Raw genomic sequence first — 19151 nt, 5'->3', positions numbered from 1 at the left:
AAAAATTGGGATAACATTTTACCTGTTTCCTACAGAGCCAAAGTATTTAACCTTAATTCGATGGGAAGAAGCAGCTTTATTGTTTGGAGCATAATGTCATAGAATGATACACTTGAATATACGTTGAGGCATGGATGAGAGAGAAGAAAAAAAAAAAAGGTCCTGTGAAGCTGTAGGTTCTGACATAACAGTTACTTCTTCAGTATTTTCCAGAGAAGTTCTGTGTTTTTCATGTAAATTACTTTGTTTTTCATCAACAAGCATTTGAATCCCACTGCTTTCATATGGGGTGGCCAGCATGCTCCATCTCAGTTTAGCTGCAAGTTCAATAGGTAGCTACAGCTGCAGGAACCCTTGTTTTCCACTGTACTTTATCATATTTATATTTTGAAAAAGCTCAGACCTTAATCTGCTTAGGCAAAATTGTCTGTAGGAAACAAGCAGCTGTCCACAGCCAACATACACTTTTTTCCTACAATGTCATGCCATGGCAGCTATGGTGAAACGCTATCAGTTGCGGAAATATTTGCGGTAATTTGAACAAGTAGAATTTTGCTGCATGAGAAGAAAGTTTTCTCCACAGGTTACAGTCAAGAGGTGAGGTGAAGTAACGTGAATTAACTTCGTGGGCTGCAAATGCCTGCTACAACAGGGAGCCGAGGTCAGTGTGTGATGCTTAGCAGGTCTCAAGGGACGTGCGTCCTGCTGCCGCCTCTTGCCCAGAACCCCCGTGCGACCACCTGCGAGGTGCCTCTCCTCACCCTGGCCCTGCGCCTACCCGGGGCCGCAGCTTACTTAAACTCTATGTTGCTCAGAGACTGCACCATCGCTCATGGCGCTTGCCAATGCTGAGCAGCGCTAAAGGACTCTGCATCTGCAGTGCTACTATCATCAGGAGTAAACAATGAATATTTTTAAAGTTCATAAGGAGGACAGGAAACACTAACAGCTACTTCTGTGAAATTACTGAGCTGTCGTCATAGCCGCTGGTGGCTAACTTTGCAAGAGACGGTTAAGTGCCTACATAAGGATTTTCATACCTATAAACTTTTAACTATTGCTGAATGCAAAAAATTATGTCTTTACTGTAAGGTTATAAGCTTTGCAGTTGATGCTATCAGCTTCAGAGCATGTACACATTGCCTTTCACACCTAAGCACAGAGCAGCCCAAAACTTAGAAGGCAAAACAGGACTTTCAGGAGCTTCCAGAAAATTTTCAATTATTTAATTAAGCCATACCTATTTAAAAACAAAAGTACAAATTTTGGTGATCAAATAAGGATACTCAAGAAAGTGTGAGGTGTGCTTGCTATTCAATATCGCAAAAAGAATATGGTATGCTAAACAAAGAAAGCAGTCGTGTCAAAAAAAAAAAAATATATATCACGAAGCAGCAGAAAGAATTCACTGGATTAGTGATATTACCTAAATTTGGGAAGAAAGATAGATCTGAACTTAACCCTGAGGTTCTCAATCAGCCAAAGTCTACAGTGACTTCAAAGGGAAATTTGCCTGAGTGTCAGTTATAGGATTGTTCCTTGATCTGCTTGGACATTAGTGTGGCACTAATCATGACTGCTCCATAAGATAATTAGTGATGACATGCATTTTTCACTTTCTTACATGACACAGCTAATAGAAGAACCCAGCTGAAAAATTAGTCATAACAATTAAGTAGGGGATGATTCCTGAATAATTAGGGTAAGTTACTGTAGAATATACTGATCCATGTATTACAAATTACTACAAAACAAATAAAATATGCCAATTTATACACAGAAAATAAAACACACAAGCAGCTCTACAGCAAAACCTAACTGCATATTTTGTGTTTTCCACACAACAGAAACATCTGCATTAATACCCATTTTATTAGATCCTCGAGGTCAGATGCTTTACAGAATAAGGTCTGTCGCAGCAGAGATTTTGACCATGAAAGATAGGATAGTTAACTCAGATGTGCAAAGCAAACTAGTGGCAGACACCATTCTCCTGGTCTCTAGCCTCGTCTATTATGACTTACAAGAGGGTGGCGGGGGGAAATTCTTATATGCCAGTGCTGGGATGCACTACTCAAAATGGTGCTTGGTGGCCTGCTCCCACTCCAGTTTCAGTCTCCTGAGTCCTCCCCTCTTTCCAGGTGCAGGATTTACTCATGGTTAGAAAATTGCTCACCTTCTCACTGATCCCAGCCCCCTCTTAAACAGCTGCAGGTCCCTGCTACATCTCCCAGGCCTGGAAGTTCGTTCTCCAGACGCCGCACGAAGGGGCCGTACCACTGAGACCTCTCGCTTTGCCCCTTCCCAGGCTGGCAGTGCCTCAGCTGCCAGGGAAGGGTGCCAAGCCTGCGCCAGAGAGTAGACGGCACTGTATGATTGTGGTGATGCAGCAAAGGGAATGCAGTTTCCACCGTTCACCCTGCCCAAAGCCTGGTTACAGCAGCCTCTCAGGAAGCTTCACTCAAACTTACAGCGGGCTGCAAACATTAAAACAACTCAGACAACCCCCACGCAGCTCAGTTTGCCTTGCAAAGTTTGCCAAGCAAAGCCAGGATGAAGAAAGAGGAGTTAGATCAATTCTGATTAAATAGTTACCAGTGAAAAGACCATTTCCAAACAATTTCTAAGCAGAGCTCAGCTAGGCAGAGGAATAAGCCTCTGCAATATTAGAAAATACACAATATTATTATGTTTTCATGAAAAACATATAGAATAACACCACAGGCAGATGTAGATAGCTACAGATATGAACAATTATAAATGATAGCATGTTCACAGTCACGGGTCATGTCATGGTGGAAATTCCCATCACTTCTCACTTTGTTGTAATGAGTGGTATATGGAATACCCCTGGCCAGAAAGAAAGGTGCTTGCCAACCAACACCGCTTCGTTTTTAAAAACAAGTTACAGTCAGAGCACAAATTACCATCAGGCCTAGTCCAGTTGTTACAGATTTTTGTCATGGAAGTCCAGGCATTTAAGTTTTAAATATCTAGATACTGGTCTGGTCAACTAAACTGACTCTTTTATAGGCAGGTTACTGTATAGAGATGAGTTCATAGATTCTTTTCTTTAATCTGAAAAGAGAGGTTTGGGACTCGGCAAGAATGGTAAAAACAGTAAATAGAAATGTTGGAGGAGAAAATTCAAAGAACCTACAGGCTTCACACAGTTCTATGGCTCTGGTTGTATCTATCTGCCCACTTCCCAAAGGAATAAAAAAAATATTTAGATTATATTAATACACTAAATACAAATATTTACATTTAGTGTTTAAAGAACATCAAGAACATCAGGTACAAAAGACAAATAATACAGGGCTTCATAGAGAGCCCAGAGACTGAGAGTGGCCAAGGCTAACACTTGTGCCAGTGCACGTCATCAGGTGCAGCCCAGGATGGAAAACTTGCAATGATCTTCATGTTGTTCACAACTTCTAGCTTTCAATGCACTTCTTTCAGGTGAGTGCTCTATACCCAGTCTGTCCTACAACTGTATTTGTGATCTCTGTGCTTACCCCATTGATACAAAGCAATTACTAATATTCCTGTGGAAGCAGTAAGATGGGCCTTTGGCTTATTTGTCAAAAGTGAAAGGAGCTGGCACCCAAATATGTTTTCTTGTGCTTTCAGCTTAAAAAGAAAGACACTCACGGCCAGTGGGTCCAACAGAAAATGATGCTGATTTCGCTGTGTTCCATTAACTACAATTTAATACCATTGAGCTGGAATTGAGCCTTTGGCTCCTGCCCAGATTTTGAGGCTTCCTTCTTTTGAAAGAAAACAAATATACGCTTCATGCAGAAGATCAAGACAGTGGAATAAGGCAGGAACTGTTGGGAAGATCGCCACAAAGCTGCAATAAGCCAAAGAAAGCTTCTCTCTGATACTGAAAAGAATGAATCAAAACTACAAGACCTGAGGTTATGAAAGAGAAGAGGAAAGTCGTTCCCCTTCCTTTAAATCAAGGGAGAAATGCAGCATCAGACTAAGCCTTAAGCACAATCAACACTGGGGGGGGAAGGAAAAAAAAATAATAATCAGAAGATCTTGTTACTGACTCACACCAAGGAGTGCTTTCTAGACTGCAAAACCCTGAGGTAAGTAGGTAGAAAAGGAGGGGCACATCAGCTGTGGCTCCTTTTGTAATGGTTATTACTAACTGACTGCAGCAAATGTATCAAGCAGGGTTTGTGGTGTAGAAGATGGCTTAAAATGGAAGAGATTAATATTTCATACAGTAAAAGTATCATACAGATATTTCAAAGGATGGACAAAACACGCAAACAAAAATGCAACTGTGGCCACTTTTAAAATTTATTTTAAAATCTATTTAAAAGCTGAATTTGTACCTGCTGAATAGTGTCATGGAGAGTAGTGACATTACTCTCAGACTAAGACAAGGAGTATAAGATTCTAGTCCTAAAATTAATAGCTCTGTTTACAAGCTCTTTAAGATGCTGCCTATTTTTACACAGTGAATCATTACCCTTCTTTACAAAGTATATTTCATTAATCTTAGCAATGCACACAAATCTCAGCGGAGTTACTCTGCTTACATACCAAATCTGAAGTTCTAAGTCTGAACTATTTGTCACAGTATTCAACTTTAATAAAATCTGTATTTATTGGAAGATGCCATTTCCTCACATTCTCCTAAATCAAAACAACTGATTCCTGTCAAGCTGTTCCTCTCCCTTTTCCCCCTCCCCAGAGGAAAACCGTAAGACTTACAAAGAGCAAAATTCACTCCCTTGCAAAATTATGCAATCCTAAAAATTAGCTTTATCCTCCAGCTGAACTTCATCTACTAAGATCAAATGAAACTTCATCTGCAAGAAGATATTAGAGAAGTTAATACATCACTTCTGTTTTATAAAACACACATTCATTGTGATTTGCCATCAGCCCAGATTAAAAGATTCAATGGTAATAGTGCGGATCTTTGTTCATGAAGAGAAGTGTCTGCAAATCGCATCCCATTTTTAATGAAACAAGCAAAACCTCCTTAAAAAAGATGGTCTTCCCACAATCATTTGCTGAAATTAGGTGCTAGGCTTATACAAAATATGTTTTTTTTCAAATTTATTTTTTTCCCCTACAAGCAGGCAATAGCCTGGGATGTGAAGCATTTACTTTCACTGATGAGCAATTGCTCAAATTGCCTCTGTCAACAAATTATTCACTTTATGGGACTAGTCACATCTGAAATGTATTTACCTGCTTTAGTGTTTATAGGAAGGCATCTTCAGCTTGCACCTGCACTAGCAGATTCACACAGGCAGCATAGCAGCCTTCTGTGCCTTCTCTTTCAAAATGCGACGCCGTATCCTAACACCTGAGCCATCACCTCGAGCAGGGAGATTAACAAAGGGCAGAGATCAAAGCTTTGCTGCCTGCTCTCCTCGGTATCTGGCCCTAGAAACATGCCAGACCTCTCACATTTGGCTGTTCCATGCACAGAATATACATTTTAATATCCAGGGTTTCGTTCCCAATATTAATTCTTTCTCAACTCATTGTATCTAAAATCCAAAACATAAAAAGAAATCACTAAGTATTTTTGAAAACTTAGGCCCAAGACTCCAAACAAAAGCATGCTCTGTCCTCAACTTGTAAAATATTTCTGGGCTTCTAAACAAGCTTAATGCCTTCACACTGCTGGTAAATGTTTGCTTAAAAATATATTCAAACAATCCTCTTGCAAAGGATTTATAACATATAGACTGGAGCTTCGTTTTGGAAGGGTCATTTACATAGCACATCCATAGGTTTTAAAAAGCTGACTTCTATTTATTCTAAACTTTCCAATTACCAGTTTGTTTATAACAACCACCACAAGGAGGTCTTAGAGAGGTCACTCAAGAAATAATATATTTCTCTACCTACTTTCCCAACTATGCTCACAAAGCCAGAGTTTACTTCCTTGACTTGGCTCCACGAATAATCCCAGTGTCATGGTATTATTCAACCTGTAAACTGCTAATAGGCAAGAATAAACTACTAGCAACTTGAAATCATAGCGAGGTTAAACATTAGTGTTGCGCAGTCATATTATGCCATTATTTTTAGGCAATGTGTTTGCAGCGCAGACTGCCACAAAAGGGTTGCAAGCAGAGCATGGCTCGTACCTGTGCTACCCACATTGACAGTCACTTGAGGTGTCTAATATTTCTGATGTACAGGGAAAAAAAAAAGAAAAAAAGAGAGATGTGTTCCCCATGAGAGCTGGAGGCAAAGAGCATCCCAAAAAAGGAAGAGAAAACAATATGCTGAATCCATCAAAGTTTGTTACTTCATAGACTTTTCACAGCCAAATAAACATTTTGCAGCTGGAGCTTTGCATGAGCCAGAATAACAAATGTCCTGAGACCTGCTAGAGATTTCAGATTAGGCTGCCTGATGAGAGAAGTTGATCCTGTGCATGTATGCGCAGACAAAAGTAAGTATTTAGTGTACAGGTCCTGAAGAATAATTACCTGAAAGCACCTTTCTTTTCTTTTTTTCTTCCCCCCCCCCCCCCCCCCCCCCGGGGATTGGCAGGGTTTGGGGGCAGGGTGGGAGATTAGGGTTGGGTTTATTTTTTTAAGCACGTGTTGGACAGTGGCCTACTGGCACGTATCATGCTCTTCTGTGGCATTAGAAGTGATTGCTGACCTTACAACAGCTTCAGGTGGTCAGAGATTTGATGGGTAAATTCAAGCAGTGCCTGTTTTAACAGTGTTCACCTGGGACCTTGTCTTTCAGGCCCTGGTGCAACCCTGATTTTTTTTTTGCCAATCCTCAGATGTCACAGGGATGGCTCCTTCGAATACTGCCATCAGCTGGCAAATTCCAACATTTCTCATTCACAGGTTTTTGCTTTTCTTCTCCACCTCTGGAACAAGTTGGCTGTAGTCAAAGCTGCTCGCGCAGGTGGCTTCTGACACTTTTGAACAGTGGGGATTTTTTGGCATTGAGTTCCACCAAAAATTCTTAAGAAAATAAACTGTTTCTGGAGAGGAGACCCTGTTGTGAGTCAGCAGCAGTTGACAAGATGAGAAATCAGGGATAAAAATTTGATAGTGGAATGAGGCTGCTAGTGGGGTGCCACTGAGATCTGCGGTAGGACTCGGGCTACTCAGTGTATTCATAAACGGTCTGGAAAAGAGATAAATAGCAAGATGACATTTGCTGCCAAGATTAATTTCTTCAGGACAGTTGTAACAAACAGCCTGCGAAGAGCTGCAGGAGTATGTTGCGGTATTGGATCACTTAAGAGTTCAGGGGAAAAAAAAAAAGAAAAAAAAGGGAGATTAAATTCTACATCAGACAGCACAGTGTTCCAGGTGAAAGAAAATGACTCTTGCTATGCACACCAAGCGATGGGCTCTAAATTAAACACTGCAGCTCAGGAGACAAATTCCTGAGGTTGTTGTCAGTAGGCCTAGTAATGAATACTTAAGACAGTGCTGGGGGGGGGGAGGAAGCAAACAAACATCAAGTTAAGTTTGTTACAAGAACAAAGTATGAAGCGGTCAGCATCACTGTGCCACTGCGCATAGTGCAAACACGTGCGTGTAGTTTTGGTCACCCATTTCAAAATGGATACAGAATTAGAACATGCAAAGGGACAGAGATGATAGACTTGGGCCTTTCCATCTGGAGAAAGACTACTAAGGGGATGTGATAAAGGGTTATAAAATCATGAATGACCTAATAGAAATCAGGGTAGAAGCAATGAAATCAACATGTGAAAGAAACAATCAAAGAAACAAACCACAATGGAGTTGTTTGATTGATTTGCAGATACTTCCCTTTCTTTCCCCTCCAAGACACTTCCACATCTTCACAATGACTGCTTTCTGAGGTTGCCAAAACCTGTCATGCATCAACTGAGAGTCCCTCATGAAGTACACATGTGGAGAAGTTTGCATTCTTGATGGAACTCATTGCCACAGGAAGCTGCTCAGGCCAAAATTACAAGTGTGGTCAAAAAGGGATGGAATAAATTCATAAAGGATAGATCCCTCTATTAAACACCATAGGGCAAAGCCACCCTCTGCTCAGACTTGGGGATGGATCATTCTATCCATGCCTTTCCATAGGCACCTGCTGCTATTCAGTGTCAGTCAATAACACGTGGAAAGAAGGAACTTTACTCCAAACACTTTTCTGTTCTATTACCAGCTCTCCAAACCTAGAGCTCAGGTTTGGTTTTTTTTTTTTTTTAAATTCCTGAACCATTCCTATGTCTCTCATTGAGCAAATAGTAAAAGGAGATGCACACTAAATGCACAAGGCTTCCAGGAAAGGTGTACTGTAACCTTGAGAGAAGCTTACATCATATGTAAGTCATCTGGATAATTCTTCCTGAAACTCAGCTGCTGGTGAAATAAACAAAGCACAAACTTCCCCAGATGTGTGCTTCATGAGGAATTCTCAGTCAATGTATGATTTATAACAAAGTCTATCATCTCTGTCCCTTTGCATGTTCTAATTCTGTATCCATTTTGAAATGGGTGACCAAAACACAAAATCATGATTCAGAGATGAAATGTAGATGTGGAATTGCTATGGAGGGAGACAGAAAGGGTTTATTCATAAATTAGTCCAAACTCCTGTATTTGTAAGCTTTTTCACTACTTCCAAATGTGGCACTGGACAACTATTCTTCCTTTAACAGTAAGAGGATTATGGCTGAGTGTTCAGATTCTCTTAATTTTCCGTATTTGTTAACCAAATAAAATTTCCCGTGCAAAACTTGCAGGGTGAGCAATTGCATTTTTGCACCATGTTTCTCAATAAAAGAGGAAAGGTAGGTTGTCCCATTGGGCTTCTGCTGGAGAAAGGTTTGCCATGCAAGTAGCAAGATCACCCCTACAGAAAGCAACCCTATTGATTATCACTAAAATTGGTAGTGAGATGTTATCCCATTTATCACTATCATGTTTATCGCATGCTGATCACTAAAATTTCTCCTGCTTATCACGTACCTACGACTAAAATTTTTCCTGCTGGACCAGAGGCAACCAACTTCAAGGAGATCCAGAGGACCAAAAAGATAATAAAAAAGAAATCTGTAACAACCAAAACTAAAGATGGAAAAAGGTACACAGGCTGAATGGAATTCCCAATCTAACCTCCATCCCCAGTAAGAAACAAAACCAAACCTATGAGGGAGCAGGAAGGAAAGCAACGGGAAGATGAAATCAGCAGAAACACAAGACAAAATAGAACGTCAAGGATTGAACAGCACCAATGTGAAATACGTATGTATAACTTCCGCATATATTTTGGCAAACTTGGCTGAATGATGATTTAGCCCAGCATTCATTGTTACCAACTCATCTGCATGTTAAAGATGTCAGTCCCCTTGTGCTGTCTACAGGGGTTTTTGACAGAAGCGTCACAGAGGACTCATCGGTGTTGTTTTCACTTGGCATCACTGACATCTTCCCTTTGTTTCTGAATCTCCTCTTCGTCCAGCTGCACTTCTCTCTCTCTCTTTTTTTTTTTTTTTTGACTTTTTTCACAAGATGAGATTCTCCACCAGTGCCTTCTGCAGATGCTGCCAAATGAATGCAACCGTAACGTCACAGAGTTTCTCCATTCTGGCAGACAGTCCCTTTCCTGAGACAAACTAGATGGCTAGATAAAACTGAGGGAGCGAGCTCATTCAGGCAGAGTCTAAAGCTTTCATTGGGGGAAAAAAAAAAAAAAAGACCTTCTATAGAATTATGAAGGTCTCCCATAACATATGGGGAGGGGAGAAGAACAATTTCAGTAATTTTTAGATAAGAGCCTTGTCACACAGACTAAACACTGACCAAAGAACAACGAAGGATAACACACAACAGAAAATACATCAAGAAAGAGAATACATACAATATGTCCAGTAAACTGACAATTAATCCCACCTAATTAAATATGCTTTAAACAGTACATCAAAGACTTCTCAAATTCAAAGGTGGTGTCAGAAACAGAGGTGCAGGAAAACAAACTAGAAAGATTAGAAAAGTGGGAAGAATAAGATATGGGAATTTCAGTCTAGAAAAAATTAGACTACTGCAACAGGGACAGGAAGCAAAACCATCCAAATTTATTCACTGGGAGAATGATGCTAGGAAAAAGGGAATAGTCCAGGAGCATTGGGAGCTAGTAAACAGCATACTAGAAGTCACCGTGTGCATACTAGAGACTGGCTCCGAGTAGTTAAGCAAAAGAGGTACTGTACCGAAAATAAGGTAATTTCTAGAACTTGTAATATAACCTCAGCCTACCAGGAAAAAGCCGGGCTCATAGTGAAATCATGCATTCAATGGGACCCAAGAGAACACTCAACCAATGCAAAAAATAGCTGCTACTGCTGCTTATTAACTGCCTCTTTGGCATCTTCAGGGCAACAGGGAACTCCATAAGCAACCTCACTGATGGAAACTAGAAACTATTCAGAAATACCCTGTTCGGTGCTATCTCTGCCCCAGGGCCCCTCTCCATCTGACCAGCAATTATTTCAGCTAATTTTTTAGGTGAGCCAGAGTGAGGAGTGGATTCAGACTGCCTGCACGACCCACTCTGTCCCCAGGCACACCTCCTCGGAACCCACTGCCGGGAGAGAACTTGTCCTAAGGACTGACTGCACGAAATTTGAGGTGGGCCCTGCAAGCCAACAAGCTAGATGGAAGAAAGAACAAAACCTGCTGAACTTGGCAAGATTATAACTGATGGGAAACAGAAAGTACCTGGAGAATGAAAACTGTAGAAAAGGGATTACATGAGTAAGGAGCGGGAAGTAAGGAATATTTAATTAGAACAATCAAGATTTCCTGGGATTGCAAAAAAAAAACAAAACACCAAAACACCAAAACCAAACAACCTCAAGAGAAAGAGGTAAAGAGGTCCCATAACCTGAGTCATTTTTATACCAAAACTGTTTAAAACTTTTTTAAAAGTGCATGGAGGACAACGGACCAAATGACATAGCAGGCCTTTCCTGATGGCTGCAAATGGTTTGTTCACTTCAGTTTTATCGGCGCAGTTTTACTGACTTGAACAGCATCACAGCAATGAGAACTGACTGATCCCTGAGGTCCCAGCCTTGCAGACCACGCACAAACAAGCTGCATTTTCAATCCCCAGGAAGTCCAAGGGACTACTCATGCACAGTAAGCGGACTTCTACATGCTGGAAGTGATGGATATACAAATTTTTCAGACTTCATTGTGCCACTGAGAAGTTATCTGTGAATAACTATTTTCACCCTACAGCACAGACAGCCGCCCTTCCTTCATTAATATTATTTGCATTATTCACTCCCAGGTCCAAATTGAGTCTCAAGTACTTGTGTGTATTTCTCCTCCTTTTAGCCTGCCCTTCATTCCTGAATAAATGCTTGTGACAGTTTCTTCAACTATATCTGAAGAGACATTGTATGAACTAGAAGCAGCGGAGCCAGTTCCACAGACTTCGCAGCCTCATCCATCTTCCCCCTTACCTATGTTTTGTTCCATCCTTTCATTTTAACTGGCAATCCTATGGATTATTTTTTTAAATGAAATAAAATACCCATCATCTATGCAATATTTTCTTCAGAATGTTTACTTTAATTTTGGTTTCCCTGACTAATCTTTCTCACAAAGTAGTATGCATTCTCAAATCTTCCTAGCAAAATAATTACAAAGATAATCCAGCTGAGTGTAATCAAACTGCAGGGTTCTTTATTTTCCTGGCCTTTTAATTTAATTTCACATCCTGTGGTCTTAAAGAAATATTAGGATTATATCATCTTGTTATTGTTTAGATTATGTGCCTGTAGAAATAAGAAGCAATCAACTCTCTTCTTACCCACTGCCACACAGAAAACTCATACAGCTTATAGAATATTTTTGAAATAGAGACCCAGGGGAAGATCTTATAGATGAGCACGAGTTAGATCCTTAGCTACCATTTTCATTGACAAAAAAAAAGAGAAATGGATGGAAAGGTAGTATTTCCTATCCAATTGTAAAGGAAGAGGAACCCTTATTTATTTGGTGGGTTTTGACTAATATTTTATGAAGTCAGTAACTGCTTGGATAAAATAATTTGCTTTTAAACTTTTTCAATGCACCAATATGGATTCTGATGTGATTTTGTGGATATTTTACCCATGGAAATAATCCCATTGACTTTAGCACCACCACTTGCACTTGAATTGGAGCTTCAGTAGCTTTCTTTGGATCAATACAAACCAGAAGTCATTCACAGAGTAGCGCTGGCATAAAAATAGTGTAGGAGAAGAATCAGCTACATGCCTAAATACATAAGTCAACCAAGCAATAAAAATACAACTTTTGTCTCTACACATGCAAGAGGACCCTGCCTACATCCTAGCAGTCAGCTTTGAGTTTTATGAGGATCAGAGCACATCTGTATTAATAAGTCTGAACACACGATCAGGGCTTCAGACCCTTCACTGCAAGCATCAAAGTCCTCAGCACTCAGATGTTCATCTTTTCAGTTGGGGAAAGAGAAATCATTAGCAGATCTTAGTTAGCAAAGCAGTACCTGGAAAGGGAACGCATCTTCCAAGAAGTAAGACTGAAATGACGCAGGAGTGGGTTTTTGGGTTCTTTTCAATAGTGACCTATTGTACTGTCTGCAAGTATAGAAGAAAAAGGAAGCAAGGTCAACCACTGAACAGGTATAACACACCCCCAGGGCCTAGAAACAGCAAAGACAGAGCTGGGGCATTCCTTTTTAGCTGTTTCTTCTTTATTGCCTTCAAAATGGGTCAGCGCACATATCACACAGGTGACAAAGGCATGGATACATGCAGTAGGACCCATCTCAGGGCAAGACCATGGTTGAAGCTTTCATTCTGGAGCTGCTTATCACAAACACACGTGTTAGTTTGGTTCAAATGCTGCTGGCCTGGTAACACTCTCAATAGAACATCCCTAAAAACCACCTCTTTCAGATATTTTTGCCTAAATTATCTCAGAATAGTTAATACAGAAATCTACATATAGTCAAAAATCATACCTATGTCTTGGCTAAATACTGAAAATTCTTTTCTGAATGAACAATTTCAGTGACACTAAGTTAAAGCCTTCTCAGAAAAGGAATATATTGATAATGAATACAGGCAATCTCTTCCTAGATTTATGATTTTGCACTTGAGGAAAGCAATCACATGAGATTAATGGAGCAAAGGTAAGTAGCCCTATTCAAACGTCCATAGTTAACGTTTGTTCTAGAAGTTTTACTAGTTAATAGCTTCTATGTGTTAATAACCTGAGATCATGACAGCTCAGTCCTCAATATTCTTTAAAGTGTTTACAAACCCAACAAACTAGATGATAGCAATTAGGCTATAAAAAAAAAATAAAAATCACAGTTCCACAGCAACACCACACACAAAGGGGCATAGTCCTCTCTCGTCAGTAAAGAGGTTTGGGTGGAAGAGCTCTTGGTTTCTCCAGCATTGCCACATGCCAAGACCTGCTGCCCATGATTGCAATCTGGTGTAGTCAGCAACAAGGGAAAACTCCCGAAGAACAGAATGCCCACCAAGGGCACAGCTACAGCAGCTCTAACTTGCTCTGCATCAGCCTTGCTACAAAAAACAACACATGGAAAGAGGATTTCAAGCCAGTTCTACACACGCAGACACACAAACTTGCTCTAAGCCAGGTATGGCAACAGAAATAACTCCCTTCTGTAAAAGGAGATCTTTAGTCATTCAGACTTAAACATGCTTTTCACAAAGGCCTGAAGACTCCTATTTTCTGAATTTCCTTGATTAGAATATAATGAAATATTCTGGACTCTTTGGGATTTTTTTTTTTTTTCCAGAAAGAAACAGTTACAGGCTTGAAAAGGAACCTCATTTTTTTAAACTACTGGTTAAAAGCACCCTGTTGCATGCGAAGTAATGGCTGATTCTGTCCTTGGAATTTTTATATTTTTTTTTAAGTTATTGCAGTGGTGAAGAGCTTCTGTTGAACTCCAAAAAGAAAACTAAACTGAGTCACTGCATGCAAGCTTCCTCCGCTTATAGAGACAACACTTCCCTTACAAAGTGCTTTATTTTTATATCAAGGGATACAGGACAGGACCTTAGATTCTGCATTCAAAGCACCAGTTAATGAGTTGCTAAAGTTAAGTTGCAATAATCATATTCTCCATGGGGTTTTGGCTGTCGCTATAGTCACCTTTTTTTCCTTCAAAATATGCTTTTCATTGTTCTACTGCCCTTTTTCCAATTGCTCGGCAGCCAAGTTCTTGGAAAGCAATCGCGCTTCTTGTTTAGGATTTATTGCTAGTCTTTTGCCAATAAGGACATGCACAAATCTCTCCTGTGATCATCCTGCAAAAGCAAGCTAAAAATACAGCAATTTATGACCAGGCACATTTCACATGTTATATGGCATCAGTGTGCACTCATCAAAAAATTCTGAGATATAGAAAAGAAGGTCGCCCCTTTTGGCTAGGCCCATCAAAGGCTCTGCTTGGGTGCCATAAATAAGCTTATTTTAGAATCTCAGTCTACCTAAAGAAAAAACAAAAACAAGCAGCATTTGTGTTATGTTTTAGTGGTTGAAAGTTTTTTTTCCTTTTACCAGGTTTACAGGGCAAGCTTTGCACATTACCCCACGTCTGAGAAAAATAATAGTTTATCTTCCAAATTAGCTGTTTTAAAAACTGATAACCACGATGAATAATTTAGTTATCACTAAAACTTTAAAGTGGCAGGAATTGCCTTTGAACACTATAGTGGGAATTTGGTTTTGAAATGTGTTTCAGGTTGTCTGAGAAAGCTCACGTGCACAGAAGCAGCTGGTAACAGGAGGGAAGACTGCTCTCATGGCTAGGAAGGAATGGATCATGATAAAAAGTATCTAGGCAATCATGATGCCTTGGTCATGCTTATCTGACCGCATTGTTTGTTTTTCATACAAACATTATAATTTAATCATCAGCCTCTTTGAATGACTTGTCTTTTATTAGCTTATTGCTTTTGACAGGCGGGGGTAGATTCATGGCTGTATGGATGTGCTTTAAAGCTTCTCTGGGTTGGGGCTGTTAAAGTTCCTCTGAAACGCTGGGTGACTCAGTCCTCGGTCTCTCCTGGACCCCTCTGTTGGCTCCTTGGTTCTGATGATGTCCTCTGTCAAACAACTTTAAATTGGGAAAATTAATTGGGATTGATTCACCAACCTGGACTTGCTGCTAGCAGCATGATGTATCTCCATTAGTAATGGCTAGATGATTCTGTGGTTCAGACATGATTGTTCTGAGACTCAGAAACAAGAAGGCTAATGAAAAGATCCAGATAAATGTTTCACCACCTCATAATTTGGGGTTCTTACTCAACCTGAAATGACTGCAATTGTTATTATTTTGCTTTTCTTTTTATGATTCTCATCTTTCTTGTCTTCCCTTCCCTGCTTATTCTTTTCCTCAGGCAATACGAGATGGTCCCAAATACCTATTTAGTTCCTAATAATTAAACCAGATGTATTTTCTACTCAGTCCTAAAAAAGACCAGCGATTTGTGAAATGGGATTGTGCATCCAAGAAATGAGAAATGATAGCTGAGGAAACAGCGTAAATTTATTCCTAATAAATTATAAATGAACTTCCAAATACAATAAAACTCTCTTTGTTACGAGTTCAGACTGGCAGACTTCTGAGTATAACAAGCAACTTATGTGTAATTTTGTGTCAAAAACTTCATATTCTGCAAAAAAAGATGAAGATTTCCTGAAATTTATTCTTTGCTCAAAATTATTCAGTGAAATACATTTTCACCTATGTGAACTGCATTTACTCTTTCTGTCGCTCTAATAAGATTACTCATGTTATCACATGGCATCAGTTAATTCTGGGTGTGCTTCTCATTGTAATCATCAGGATTTAAGCGCAAGTATTTGTATAACAGCTATAAAACTCGCTCCCTGGTATTTCAGCTAAAAAGTTCACTTTGCATCGGGGGTTGCTTTAGTGCAACTTAGTCACAAAGGAACTTCCACAAGGGACAACAGAAAAAAAACAGTCCCAAGGCCAAAGCAAATGAGTTGCAAAATTTAAACCAATATTTGCTAGAAAATATTTGCGGTGGTCACTCAGCCCTACTTCCGAGTCCCCTACAAAAGTCCTCACCGCTGGACTTAATGTTGCAGGTCTACCTAAGCCTCCCTTCAAAACTAATCTGAAATTTCCCTTTTGCTACTGATACTGGGTTTGTGTTCCCCTGGCAATTGTGATGAAACTTCTGCTTTTTCTAACATCTGCAGTGTGGATCCCATCATTTTCCTTCTTCTGACATTAAGTACCACATTGCAGGCACCAACCTCCACATAATTGATCTAATACAGCTTTTACTTTTGACTTAACAAGTGGAAATACACACGCATGTACTTGGCTTTGGCTATGCATTCACCCAGCTAAATCTACTGATGGAGTCCGCAGGACCTGGAACAAACTTATTTTTAAATACCATAATCCTCAATGTATTCATTTGCTTTTACTCTTGGTCTTCTATATGCTGTCCGTCTTCTTCATCTGCAATGACATCCACCTACGTTACTCCTTGCAAATTTTAAAAACACTTTACTCGCAGCAGCTCGCAATGACAACTAAAAATGTGGAAACATACACAATACAGACATAATACTTGTGGCTCTGATGTCAGGTACATAACTTGTCCTTCGTTCTTCATTTCAAAAAATTTCACACCCCCTCCAAAAAAGCTTTCAAAATAAATAAGCACCAGGCCTCAAAAACGTGTTGTTGGAGCTTCATCCATGATTAAAAGAAAAGTTGCAATCTAGTTTGGAGTAAATCTTGATAAAGTTCTGCCATTGGGATTATAGTTTACAGCTTGTTTAATATGACTTTAACACAATAAAACAACATTACTGTTACCATCTTGCTGAAGATGGTAGAAAAAGACCATAAAACTGAGTGGCACATTTAAAATTACTTGCAAAATACTGGTTCTCCAAAAACAGCACACAATAACTGTAATTAATACCAGTCTTTTAAAGTATTCCTAAAGTCTACTGAAATCTAAACCAGCGCTGTATTGCTGGTAGCAACAACTGCATCCAAAACAACATTACAAATGACAACAGAAAATAAAAATTCTCCATCAGAAGTCAGAAAGTTATAATTCACTGATCTGCTGAATGGAATAATACCTTTGCCCTTATTATTTATAGAGCTTTTTTGGGAGGATCTCAGGACTTTACTCTTTATCTAAGCCTCACAAGTTCAACAGCCCATGAGTTATATAAACATTATTTTACAATTTGAACCATTTTCCCAGCAAAAGAATCACTCCAGGGAAGGACTACTTGAATGATTTCTTTCACAAGACTAATATTGCTTTACTCGTACTCCCATAGCTTCAGAGTGACCAAAGCTGAAGTCCACACCAGCGGTCCCCGACCTCGCCAACAGGCAATTCTAGGCACTTCAGAAAACAGTGGGGGAAAAAGGCTGCAGGCTGTACCGCACCTGAAAACGCCCTGTCTAGCAAGTGTTTTCAAGGAACAGAAGTTTGAATAAAGGCTTGAAAAAATGTCTTATTTCAAACAATAAGCAAATAAATAAATACATATATAAAACCGGGTTGCAACCGGCAGAAAAGAATCACATCTTGGCAGTGATGCTGCAACCGTGAGACGTGTTGCTTGTGCGTGGCGCTCATCCCCCAGGCGGGGGGGATGCTCCGGATGGCCGGGGTCTCCGCGGGGAGCCCCCGGCCCCGCCGCGGGCAGCACCCGGCTCCGCGCCCGCGGTGCGGTGCCCTCCCTCGGGCACGCACCGAGAGAGGGAAACACCTCCCTTCCCGGAGGGGGTGGAGGGAAAGCCCTGCGAGCCCGATCTGCCGGCGGTATCGGGGTTTGCGGGTTCTTGAGGACGGAGATGCCCAAGAGAGCCCCGCGGCATCCCAGTGTATTTTCACCGCGCCGAGCAGCGGCTGCTCCGTGCCGGCGGCACCAGCATCACCCGGGGCACAGCGGGGGCAGCCCCGGGTTCAGCCAGCCCCCGCGCCTCTCCGGGGCACCGGCAGCCCGGGGGCTGAGCCCCCGGTCCTTCTGCCCGGCTCCGGCTGGGGACAAACAGACTCTCAACAATGGGCATGTTTGCAGCAACATGATATCACCTAATAACGCCGAATAAGGCAATGACTGTACGTTGTAGCGATACGATCCTGCCGGTCTCACCACACGGCGCGGAAAGCTATTTGCAGATTTGCTAAGCCCTTTTGAATGAATGCATCTGCAGCTGACCTTTAACAATAGACGCTGAAATAGCACAATCTGTGGGACCAGATTTGAGGGGGGGGATGAGGGGGGGGATAAGGGGGGGGGCGGGAAGGGGGAAGGAAGAGATGGGCGAATATTGTAATCTCTGCAATCTCATTCACTTCCTTTCCCAAACCCCCGTACACAGAGGGGAAAGCGATATTTTCCTTTTCACCGGGGCTGAAAAGAGCCGTTTCCAAAGCCGGCTCGGCCACATGGCACCGGGACCGGCGCACAGCCCCGCCGGTGCCCGCCCGCACCCCCGCGGTCATCGCTCCGCGGAGGGGCGACTGCGACAAGGATGCTCTTAGCCTTCCCTCCCCTCCCGCCGCTCTCTCACCTTCCCTGGCTTTCAACAAGACGGTGTTGGCAACGATGTTTTCCAGCTCCATTGACGAGCTCGGGCAGCGTAGGCAGGCAGCGGCACTGCAGCAGGACGTCACTCCCGAGGTGCGGAGTCTCCGGGCGACCACCCGCCTCCTGCCCCTAGCCCACTATCCCCCCGTGCATGATCCCTGCCTTCCTCCCGTCTTCTCCGCGCTTTCCCCCCGCCGCCCCGAGCGGAGGCGGCGCTCCCCGCGCTGTCTTGCTCCCGCCGCGCCTCGCTCCGCTACTCCATCCTCCCCCCGGTGGTTTGAGGGCTCGGGAGCTCCTGCCTCCCTCCCCCGGGGGTGTGGCACGGCGGAGCGGTCCCGCAGCCCCGCGCAGGCGCCATCCCCGCCGGCTCCGCGGGGCCGGGCACGCCGGGACCTGTAGTCCTAGGGCGGCCCTACAAGCGTGTAGCCTTCCTCCGCGGAGGGACGGCGGGGAGCCCCTGCCCAGGAGAGGGCGGGGGGAGATGGGGGGTGGCTGGCGGGAACCGGCGGGGAG

General features: G+C 41.9%; 1 protein-coding gene across 1 annotated transcript in view; it reads right to left on the bottom strand.

Moving 5' to 3' along the window:
* The window catches only part of GRK5 (G protein-coupled receptor kinase 5), a 171569-nt gene extending 152621 nt beyond the window's left edge, over window positions 1-18948 (bottom strand). The window contains exon 1 of the mRNA XM_074590095.1: window positions 18622-18948. Coding sequence (XP_074446196.1) covers window positions 18622-18673 — 52 coding nt within the window. The 5' untranslated portion in view covers window positions 18674-18948. The remainder of the gene's footprint in view (window positions 1-18621) is intronic.
* Between the last annotated feature and the right edge of the window lie 203 nt (window positions 18949-19151).

The sequence above is a fragment of the Larus michahellis genome, chromosome 6 (assembly GCF_964199755.1).
Source record: "Larus michahellis chromosome 6, bLarMic1.1, whole genome shotgun sequence".
Taxonomy (NCBI): Eukaryota; Metazoa; Chordata; class Aves; order Charadriiformes; family Laridae; genus Larus; species Larus michahellis.
This window is presented reverse-complemented; position numbering and strand designations above follow the sequence as displayed.